The sequence below is a fragment of the Colobus angolensis genome, unplaced genomic scaffold (assembly GCF_000951035.1).
Source record: "Colobus angolensis palliatus isolate OR3802 unplaced genomic scaffold, Cang.pa_1.0 Scaffold4, whole genome shotgun sequence".
Taxonomy (NCBI): Eukaryota; Metazoa; Chordata; class Mammalia; order Primates; family Cercopithecidae; genus Colobus; species Colobus angolensis.
In genome coordinates, this window is record NW_012117376.1 from 2,319,527 (window position 1) to 2,329,748 (window position 10,222).

At 52.9% G+C, this 10,222-nt stretch overlaps 1 protein-coding gene across 1 annotated transcript in view; it reads left to right on the forward strand.

Annotated features, from left to right (window-relative positions):
* Nucleotides 1-4,499: 4,499 nt before the first annotated feature.
* INPP5B (inositol polyphosphate-5-phosphatase, 75kDa) overlaps nucleotides 4,500-10,222 on the forward strand; it is a 95,297-nt gene continuing 89,574 nt past the window's right edge. The window contains exons 1-5 of the mRNA XM_011955648.1: nucleotides 4,500-4,554; nucleotides 5,251-5,327; nucleotides 5,693-5,793; nucleotides 8,554-8,651; nucleotides 8,778-8,807. Of these exons, the coding sequence (XP_011811038.1) occupies nucleotides 5,277-5,327; nucleotides 5,693-5,793; nucleotides 8,554-8,651; nucleotides 8,778-8,807 (280 nt within the window). The 5' untranslated portion in view covers nucleotides 4,500-4,554; nucleotides 5,251-5,276. The remainder of the gene's footprint in view (nucleotides 4,555-5,250; nucleotides 5,328-5,692; nucleotides 5,794-8,553; nucleotides 8,652-8,777; nucleotides 8,808-10,222) is intronic.

The following is a 10,222-nucleotide window of genomic DNA, read 5'->3' on the forward strand; positions in this document are numbered from 1 at the left end:
CTGACCACATGATCCACCTGCCTCGGCCTCTGCAGTGGCTCCCTCTCTCCTTTTCCTCCTATCAGTCCTCCCGCTGGCCTTACTGGTAGCCCAGAATCTGGCAAGCAGTCAGCTGACCCCTGCTCCTGTCCAGGTAAGCAGCATACGAGGGAGGGGACAGCCTTCCTAATGCCTTCAGCCCTGAGTGTGTGACCACACTGGTCAAACCTGTCCAGAGATATGCCACAACTTCCACTGCCTCAGAGACATGTGCTACCAGGCGGAAAAGTTCTCCAACTAGACCACAGAGTGTGAGCCTGGGCAGCACCACAGTAAGGTGTGGGGCTGGGGCTGTGATGGACCCAAGACAGGGCACTTCTCAGAGGTGAAGGGGAGTGGAGGGAGGCCATTGGAAGGGAGACTGACATTCAGGTACAGTAAGGTGCAGGAACAGATCCTGAAGCGGGAGGGAGAGGAGTCAGTATCTGGGATGCTGGGAACGTGGAGCTATGGCCCAGGCCTGGCTGTGCCCCCAACCTCCTGGACATGCCGGCAGTCTCTCTACCCAGCTGATTCAAATCAACACTTCCCACTACATGGCCTGGTGCAGCTTCAGCTGTGAAGGGGGAAATGAAACTGGTCTTAGCCCTTGCCTTCTGTCCAACAGCTCAGTCCCCAGCCCAGACCCCTGCAGACTGCAGTGCTGCAGTGGAGGGCCACTCTGTCTCATGCTCAAAGAGTCCGCCTGGGGTGAGACAGCCCCACCCTTAATACTCAGCCCTGCCCCGCCAACCTGCAGCTCCGAGCCCCATTCCTCAGAGCCCCCACCTCTGACTCCCATTCCTACTCATCCACAAGCTCAGAGCCCTTCTGCCCACTAACCCTCAACTCTGAACCCAGCCCTTTGAGAGGCCCTCAAATCTCAGCTCAATTTTCACCAGCCCCCCAACCTTTATGAATATGCTAACCTCTAAGCCTTGTCTGACCCCTAACTTTAATGTCTTCCTAGGCCAGGCACAGTGACTCACACCTGTAATCCCAGCACTTTGGGAGGCTAAGGCGGGCGGATCACGAGGTCAGGAGATTGAGACCACCCTGGCTAACATGGTGAAATCCCATCTCTACTAAAAATACAAAAAATTAGCTGGGCGTGGTGGTGGCAGGCGCTTGTGGTCCCAGCTACAAGCTGAAGCAGGAGAATGGCATGAACCCGGGAGGCGGAGCTTGCATTGAGCTGAGATCTCACCACTGCACTCCAGCCTGGGCGATAGAGCGAGACTCTGTCTCAACAACAACAACAACAACAACAACAAAAAGTCTTCCTTCCTCATTAGCTCCCCAAGTCTGAGCTTTCTGCCTTTGGTGCCCCACCCCCTCTCAGATTCCCCACTTCTAACATCCCCACCATTCCCCAGTCCAGCCCATCCAGCACTCGCCTCCCCAACAAGCTCCAAAGAGGCCTGGGGCAAGCACCTGTGCTCATCCAGGCAGCAGTGGGGGAGATGTCAGGTTGTGAGCTGCTCACACACATCATGCTCTCCCTGGGGGCAAGGCAGGGGGTCAGGGCTTTGCAGAGGTGTCACAGCACTTCCCCAGGCAGTCCTGCTCTGCTCCTAGGCCTAGCCCACCTGACGATCCCAAAGGACAAGCTACATTCCACTCTACCCCTGGTGACCACCACCTTGCCAGCCCTCCGGGGAAATGTGAGTGTCTCATTCTCACCTGCCTGCTCTGGGAAGTGGAGGCAGAAACAGACAGTGTGTCGTGGATGGGGCCAGTGACACGGGCATGATACGGCTCCAGCCTGGCCTCTGTCCAGCATTTACCACCTGTTCAGTCTGCACGGAGCTCCCAAACCTCCTCCTGCTTTCTCTTCCAGGAGAAAATCTGTGCCACTTTCTCCTGCCAAGGTAGTGACTGTTTCAAAGGGCAGAAAGCTGTGGCCATGTGCCCTGAGGGCTTGGACTTTTGTGAGGTGAGCCCTGCGATGTTCCAAGGATTAGGGAGCTGTCCTCCCTCAGAGCTGCGTGGCTTTCTCCTTCTACCTGGAGTGGGTAGCTCAGCAGCAGGATCTGGATGGAGCTAGACCTGCTGGGAGCCAGGCTGCCTGGGGTCTAGCAAGCTTGACTCCCTCAGCTCTGCATGATGCCAACACCAAAGGCAGTAACTGGAATTTGCCATACCTCCACGATGTGCCCCTTTGTTTCTGTCCACCCTGTATGTTCACTAGGGACTCACTGATCTTGTGGGCAGGAAGCTAGGGGTCCAAGGAAGTTGAGCTCAACCCATGACCCACTTAACACTTTCTGCCTTTGAGTGGGGAAGAGGGGCAAGGGGAAGATGAATGGTCCCACCTCTTCTTGCAGCTGAAATGCTCCAGCTCAGGTTACATTGCAGGCTGCAGCCAGGCCTGTGAAGCAGGGACCTCCCAAAATCATGGGGCTGTGGCCCCACCCTGCTACCAGGAGTGCTGTCAAGCCTCAACCTCAGGCAGCTGCCTCCAGCTCGATGGGAAACTTCACTTCAACCAGGCAGCTCCTGGGGCCACCAGAAACCCCCTGCACCGGGCCCTGGCTGTGGCTATGCTACTGCTCCTCCACTCTGCCCTGCTCCTGTTCTTGCTCCCCTAGCTGGGCCCAGCAGAATCTGGGAGCAGCGCCAAGAAGACCCTGTACGACCTACAAGCCTTCAGGTCCCACTCCAGCTCTGATTCCTGTAGCTGCATCTTTAGTAAAAGGGCTTTATCAAGCCCACAGCACTGGGCTTAAGGCTCCTGACTTCTCCCCTTCTAGGGCCTAGGCCTGACCACGGAACCCTCCAAGGGGGTAGGGCCTCAGCCCTAATCTCAGGGAGAGGATAGGGTTTGTGTGGAAAAACAGAAAACTTCCTGCCTGACCCCCCACCCAGTGGGAGGACCCCAAAATCCTGCAGGGACAGTTTCTTCATCATAAAAAGCACACAGCCCCATCTACTTTCCCCAGACCCTCCTCCCCAGGCTTTGACACTAAGAGCAGGGCTGGAATTGGGGTTCCTCTGCTTCCCTGCAGTGACCCACCCCTTGATCACAAGGGTCTGAGTCAATCCTCTTTCCCCTCATCCTCCACGTGCCTTTGACAATGAATTCAAATAAACTTGAGCTCCATTTGTGCTGTGAATGTTTCCAGGAAAAGGAATGGATTGAGAAGAAGGCAATGACTATTTCTGGAAGGGGTTTACATAGGCAAAGTTGAACTGGTCATTAGGATGGCCACTTCACTTGGGGAAAGAGGAGGGGAGACCGTTCACAAGTCACAACAGTCACCCACTCCCCAGCGCCGAAGGCCCATTCCTTCAGTTTGGGTCAAAGCTTGAGAGAAGGTGTATTTATTAAAATATTTCAGTAAGTAATTCACTAACTCCATAGATAACTGTGTTCCAGAAACTGCTGGTGTGTTGATGAAAAGGCATAATCCTGTCCAAAGGGAGTTTACAGCTTAATTAAATGGCCAATAGGACAAGTGAGAATCCTTATCTGAACTGGATGAGCAATCACAGCTCACTGCAGCCTTCAACTCCTGGGCTCAAGTGATCCTCCTATCTCAGCCTCCCAAGTAGCTGGGACTACAGGCATGCACCACCATATCCGGCTAAATTAAAAAAAAATTTTTTTTAGAGATGGGGTCTTAAACTCCCTGCCTCAAGCGATTCTCCCTCCTTGGCCTTCCAAAGTACCAGGATAACAGGCATGGGCCACTGTGCCCAATCTCTGTACTGGCTCTTTTTGTCCATCTGGGGTAACCTCTTATCTTAGATGGGGAAATTGAATCCCAAGGGAAGAAAGGTCTTGGCCAAGGTCACACAGCCAGGTGGATCAGGGAAAGGACATTGCCAGACAGGAACAGTGTCATACCCTTTATAAAGTGCGTTCACACCCAGTAGCCTCAGACAGCACTGTGTGGCAGGAGGGCTGGGTGGGGCTGAGGGAAGAAATAGGGCAGTATGTGGCGGTACAAATGGCCCAGGAGTTGCAGTCAGACTTTCAGTGGAGTCCCAGTGTTGCCACCTGCTAGCTGCAGGACTTAATGTCAAACTGCTTACCCTCTCCAAGGCTCAGTTTCTCCACCTGGAAAACAGACATAATGGTTCTTCATAGTCTGGTTCTCCCTCCATTAAACCAGGAGAGGGTAGTTATTTCAGGCGAAGAGTTTCAGTAGAGGTCCGGGCTGTCTACCTGGAGTGAGAAGAGCTGATGATGGAACTAAGGAGAAAATAAAAATGCATTATATTCTTCCCCTAAGGTAAACTATGACCATCTTCCTCCTGGGCGGGAAGCTTTGGCCCCATGACCTAGAGGGCTGGGGATGGGAGTGAGGGCAATCATTTGAAAACCTTTCTGGAATAGGGAGCCCAGTGTACCCCAGGACCTAAGGGGTTAATGGGGATGGAGAGACTCCCCACCCCACGATTGACTCAGGCATGCTGGGACTTGCAGGCTGACTGACCACCGTGTGGCGCAGGGGCTGTTGGGAAATGTAGTCACTGTCCGGGAACCTGGGGCAGCAGAGTCCTGTGCGCCCTGCGGTGACAGCTCAGGAGGTAGGTGGCAATGGCAGGGAGCTGTGGGTGGGAGCAGAGCAGGAAAGCCAGGGCAGGTCTGGGCAGGAGGGAGTGGGCAAGCTGAGGGCTGGGACGCCCCCCACCCCCCCCCCGCCCCCGGCCTGCAGCTGATGCAATGGGCCTGCTGGGGCGGGGGTGAAGGGCAAGCAGCAATGGGACACTTCCTGTCTCCAAGGAAAGAGGAATGGGACTCTCCTGAATGACAGTAAGGGGATATTCCCTGAACCCCACACGGACACACCACTGACACCTCCCAGAGAGGTACCAGCAGAACAAAAACTGCCCCCAAAAGAGAGGCAGAGCCCTGTCCTAGGAGCAAAGGGACCAGGTCCCCTTCTCCAATCCACATACCCCACTTCCAACAAGTAGAATAGACCACACTCAAGAGCAACTGGATGCCCTCCCAGACAAAGGCAGTACAACAAACTGTAGATCCCATCAGGGGCAAAGGGACTGGACCCCTAACCCTAAAAACTAAAAGGCCTATTCTAGGGAGGAGAAGGAGGAGAAGGAGGAGGAGGAGGAGGAGGAGGAGCAGGAGGGGGATCAGGCCTCCCCAGTACTGTCTCCCTCCGCAAAGGCCCCTCCCTCCTGCCCCCCACCCCTCTGAGGCAGCTACATCACCCCATGCGTAACTTGTTGACCAAAGGGGGGCTCCCATCTCCCCTCCCACAGGGTGTGTGCACTCAGCAGGAGCCAGCATGGACCAGTCTGTGGCGATCCAGGAGACGCTGGCTGAGGGGGAATACTGCGTCATCATATCCTTCCTGTGCTAACTGCAGCCCTGAGCCGGCTCTGGCCTTGGGAAGAGGAATGGAAGGTGTCGAGGTGTCTATCCCCTCTCCTGCCTCTCTGAACCATCAGGGGAGAAGGAAATCAGTATTTACTAAGTACTTAATGAGTCTTGGACTCTCCGCCAGATGCTTTAAATATGCAGTCATCCTCCTAACTCCCTATGAAATGAGGATTATTATCCTCATTTCATCGATGAGGAAGGCTTAGAGAGTGACGGGCCCAAGACCACACAGTGAATCTGGGGGACAGGGGAATGGAGGAAGGTGGGACAGCCTGGGTGGGGAGCGGCCTCGCCTCTGGGTTGTCTTCCCTTGACTCTGAGCCGCAGGCGGTGCAAGGTGTGCTGTGTGAGGGGGACAGCCGGCAGAGCCGCCTCCTGGGACTCGTGCGCTACTGCCTGGAGCACGGCGGCCAGGAACACGCGTGAGTGAGGGGCTTGGTCCCCATCTGTCTGGGCCATGGGGTTGTTCATCACTACACCCTCCAGCTGAACTTCAACCATCACTCCAGGGCAGGGTCTGAGTCTCCTAGAATAATTATCAAAATGACAGTTAATATTTTTTGAACACTGTATTCTAAATCCTGCACAGGTACTAACTTATAATCCTCAAGATCTAAGGAGGAAATTTCTTGAGAAGAGACAGTTTAACATACTGGTCCAGATCTTGAGCCTTGTGGTCCAACTGCCTGGGTTCAAACCCAGGCTTTGTTACTAACAAGCCACATGATCTATTGTTTGTTTTGAGACGGAGTCTTGCTCTTCGCCCAGGCTGGAGTGCAGTGGCGTGATCTTGTTTCACTGCAACCTCTGTGTCCCAGGTTCAAGCAATTCTTGTGTCTCAGCCTCTTGAAGAGCTAGTATTACAGAGGTGTCTGCCACCATGCCTGGCTCATTTCTGTATTTTTAGTAGAGAGGGGGTTTCACCACGTTGGCCAGGCTGGTCTTGAAATCCTGACCTCAAGTTATCCACCTGCCTTGGCCTCCCAAAGTGCTAGGATTACAGGCATGAGCCAGCATGCCCAGCCTCACACGATCTTTTTTTAAGAGACAGGGTCTCTTTCTGTCACCCAGGCTGGAGTGCAGTGGCATGATCTTGGCTCACTGCAACCTCTGAGTCCCAGGGTCAAGCAATTCTTGTGCCTCAGCCTCTTGAGGAGCTGGTATTACAGGGGTGCCCACCACCGTGCCTGGCTCGTTTCTGTATTTTTTTTTTTTTTTTTTTTTGAGACGGAGTCTCGCTCTGTCGCCCAGGTTGGAGTGCAGTGGCCGGATCTCAGCTCACTGCAAGCTCCGCCTCCTGGGTTTATGCCATTCTCCTGCCTCAACCTCCCGAGTAGCTGGGACTACAGGCGCCCGCCACCTCGCCCGGCTAGTTTTTTTTTTTTTTTATTTTTTAGTAGAGACAGGGTTTCACTGTGTTAGCCAGGATGGTCTCGATCTCCTGACCTCGTGATCCGCCCATCTTGGCCTCCCAAAGTGCTGGGATTACAGGCTTGAGCCACCGCGCCCAGCCGTTTCTGTATTTTTAGTAGAGATGGGGTTTCACCACTTTGGCCAGGCTAGTCTTGAAGTCCTGACCTCAAGTTATCCACCTGCCTTGGTCTCCCAAAGTGCAGCGCACCCAGCCTCACATGATCTTTTTTTTTAGAGACAGGGTCTCTTTCTGTCACCCAGGCTGGAGTGCAGTGGTGCACTCATAGCTGCACGCTGGAACTCCTGGCCTCAAGTTATTCTCCCGCCTCAGCCTCCCAAAGTGTTGGAATTTTAGGCATGAGCCACTGCACCTGGTGGAACCACATGATCTTGAGCAAGTTGTTTTACTCCTCGATATGTCCAGATTAGAGAGTAAAGTGAGTTAGGCCAGGTGCAGTGGCTCATGCTTGTAATCCCAACACTTTGGGAGGCTGAGGAAGGAAAATTGCTTGAGGCTAGGCATTCAAGACCAGCTTGGGCAACAAAGTGAGACCTCCCTCTCCAGCCCCCCGGCTCCATCTCTACGAAAAATAAGAAAATTAGCTGGGCGTGGTGGTGCATGCCTGTAGTCTCAGCTACTCAGGAGACTGAGGTGGGAGGATCACATGAGTTGAGGAGTTTGAGATTACAGTGAACTATTATTGCACTATAGCCTGGGCAACACAGCAAGACCCTGTCTCTATAAAAAAAAAAGAAAAAGAAAAAAACAAACGCCATGGAGTGCACAGAAAGTGCTCAATAAGGCTGGGTGCAGTGGCTCATGCCTGTAATCCCAACACTTTGGGAGTCTGAGCTGGGAGGATTGCTTGAGCTCAGGAGTTCAAGACCAGCCTGGGCAATATAGTGAGACCCCTATCTCTATTTCAAATAATTAAAAAAAAAAATAAAGAAAAAAGAAAAAAAGGCCGGGCGCAGTGGCTCAAGCCTGTAATCCCAGCACTTTGGGAGGCCGAGACGGGCGGATCACGAGGTCAGGAGATCGAGACCATCCTGGCTAACACGGTGAAACCCCGTCTCTACTAAAAATACAAAAACTAGCCAGGCGAGGTGGCGGGCGCCTGTAGTCCCAGCTACTCCGGAGGCTGAGGCAGGAGAATGGCATAAACCCGGGAGGCGGAGCTTGCAGTGAGCTGAGATCCGGCCACTGCACTCCAGTCCGGGCGACAGAGCGAGACTCCGTCTCAGAAAAAAGAAAAAAAAAAAGAAAGTGCTCGATAAATGTTGTCTAGTAACACCCACATACCACACAGAAGCAGAGAGAGAGTAATAGCTGTCAAAGGTCTCATAGCTGGTAAGTGACTCAGGGTCTAGGAGCTGGGAGGGAGGGGCCTTAGACATTTTCTGATCCATCACCCCAATTTTATAGATGGGAAACAGGTTCAGGGAGAGAAGTGGGTAGCTAAGGTTGCACTGTTCCTGTCACACACAGTGCGAAAATGCACCATGGTTAGATCAAACATGGTTTGTGTTTTACTAACAATCAGGGGCTCCTGCAGATGAGAAAAGTTCTGGTTTGATGACCTCATCCATGTAGCTGCAGTCTCTGATGAGCACCATAGACAGAGATGGCATGAGGAGTGTGCCTAGCCAGGGCACCACCAGCACAGTGTTAGGGACTAAGGAGGGAGTGTGAGCACCTCGAGGCCTCCAAGATAGGGCTGAGGGACAGCCAGCGGGCCCCCATCCTCACCTCTGCTTCCTGCCCTTAGTCTCTTCCTCTATACGCACCGGAGGATGGCCATTACTGGGGACGATGTCTCTCTGGACCAGATAGTGCCAGTCTCGCGGGATTTTACGCTGGAAGAAGGTGCCACAGGAGGCTGGGTGGTATGAATCCTCTCCTATGGGCCCCTCAGGTCATCTTTGTCCTTGATGGGGGGGCAAGGGGGAGTAAGCTCAATTGCTAAGGGCATTCTCATTTCCCTCCCCACAGTGTCCCCAGATGGTGAACTCTACATCCTTGGTGAGTGGTCCTCTTGGTCTGGGTCTCACTTGGGGCAGGGGGTACCTGATCTTCAGAGAGAGAATGATGTAAAGTAAGAGCACCCCCTGGTAAACTTATTGCAGCAAGTAAGACCCTGTAGGATCTGGCACTACCCATCTCCGTGGGCTCATCTTTCATCACTCTCCTCCTTGCTGCTATTTCCGTCCCCCCCGCCGATATCACACGTTCTCACCCCGGAGCCCCTGCACACGCTGTCCCCTCCTCCTACAAGCCTCACATCTCTTCACCTGGTCAACTCCTACTCAGCCTTCAGGGCTTCCATTCATGCGTTTCTCTTCCCAGGCAGCCTTTGTTAAACCCCTGAAATTAGGCCAGGGCGGTGGCTCACGCCTGTAATCCCAGCACTTTGGGAGGCCAAGGCGGGTGGATCACCTGAGGTCGGGTGTTCAAGACCAGCCTGACCAACATGCAGAAACCCTGTCTCTACTAAAAATAGAAAAAATTAGCCAGGCGTGGTGGCGCATGCCTGTAATCCCAGCTACTTGGGAGGCTGAGGGAGGAGAATTGCTTGAACCTGGGAGGCGGAGGTTGCGGTGAGCCGAGATCGCACCATTGCACTCCAGCCTGGGCAACAAGAGCGAAACTCCATCTCAAAAAAACAAAACAAAACAAAACAAAAAAACCCTTGAAATTGTTTTGTATCCCACTGGATACATGTGCCTCTTTTCTCCTCTCTTCTCTTCTCTTCTTTCTCTCTCTTTCTCCCGCTCTTTCTTTCTCTCTCTCTCTCTCCCCCTCCCTTTCTCCTTCTCTCTCTCTTTCTCCTGCCTCTGCCTCCCAAGTAGCTGGGATTATAGGCGCCCACCATCATGCCCAGTTAATTTTTGTATTTTCCGTAGAGGCGGGGTTTTGCCATGTTCGCCAGTCTGGTCTTGAACTCCTGACCTCAGGTGATCCACCTGCCTCAGCCTCCCAAAGTGCTGGGATTATAGGCATGAGCCACCATGCCTGGCTTGCCTTTTTCTTTTGCCAGCCTCTCTCAATCAGTGATGTAATTCTTTATATTGACATATTTAATGTCTGTCTTCTTTACTATACAACAATAATAATAGAAGCAAATAATGAGTCAATGATTATCCCATGCCAGCATTATGCTAGAAGTTTTACATACACCAAATCAGGCTTTTCTCTTTTTTTTTTTTTTTTTTTTTTTTGAGACAGTCTCTGTTGCATAGGCTGGAGTGCAGTGGCGTGATCTCGGCTCACTGCAAGCTCCGTCTCCTGGGTTCATGCCATTTTCCTGCCTCAGCCTCCCGAGTAGCTGGGACTACAGGTGCCCGTCACCACACCCGGCTAACTTTTGTGTTTTTAGTAGAGATGGGGTTTCACCACATTGGCTAGGCTAGTCTCGAACTCCTGACCTTGTGATCCAC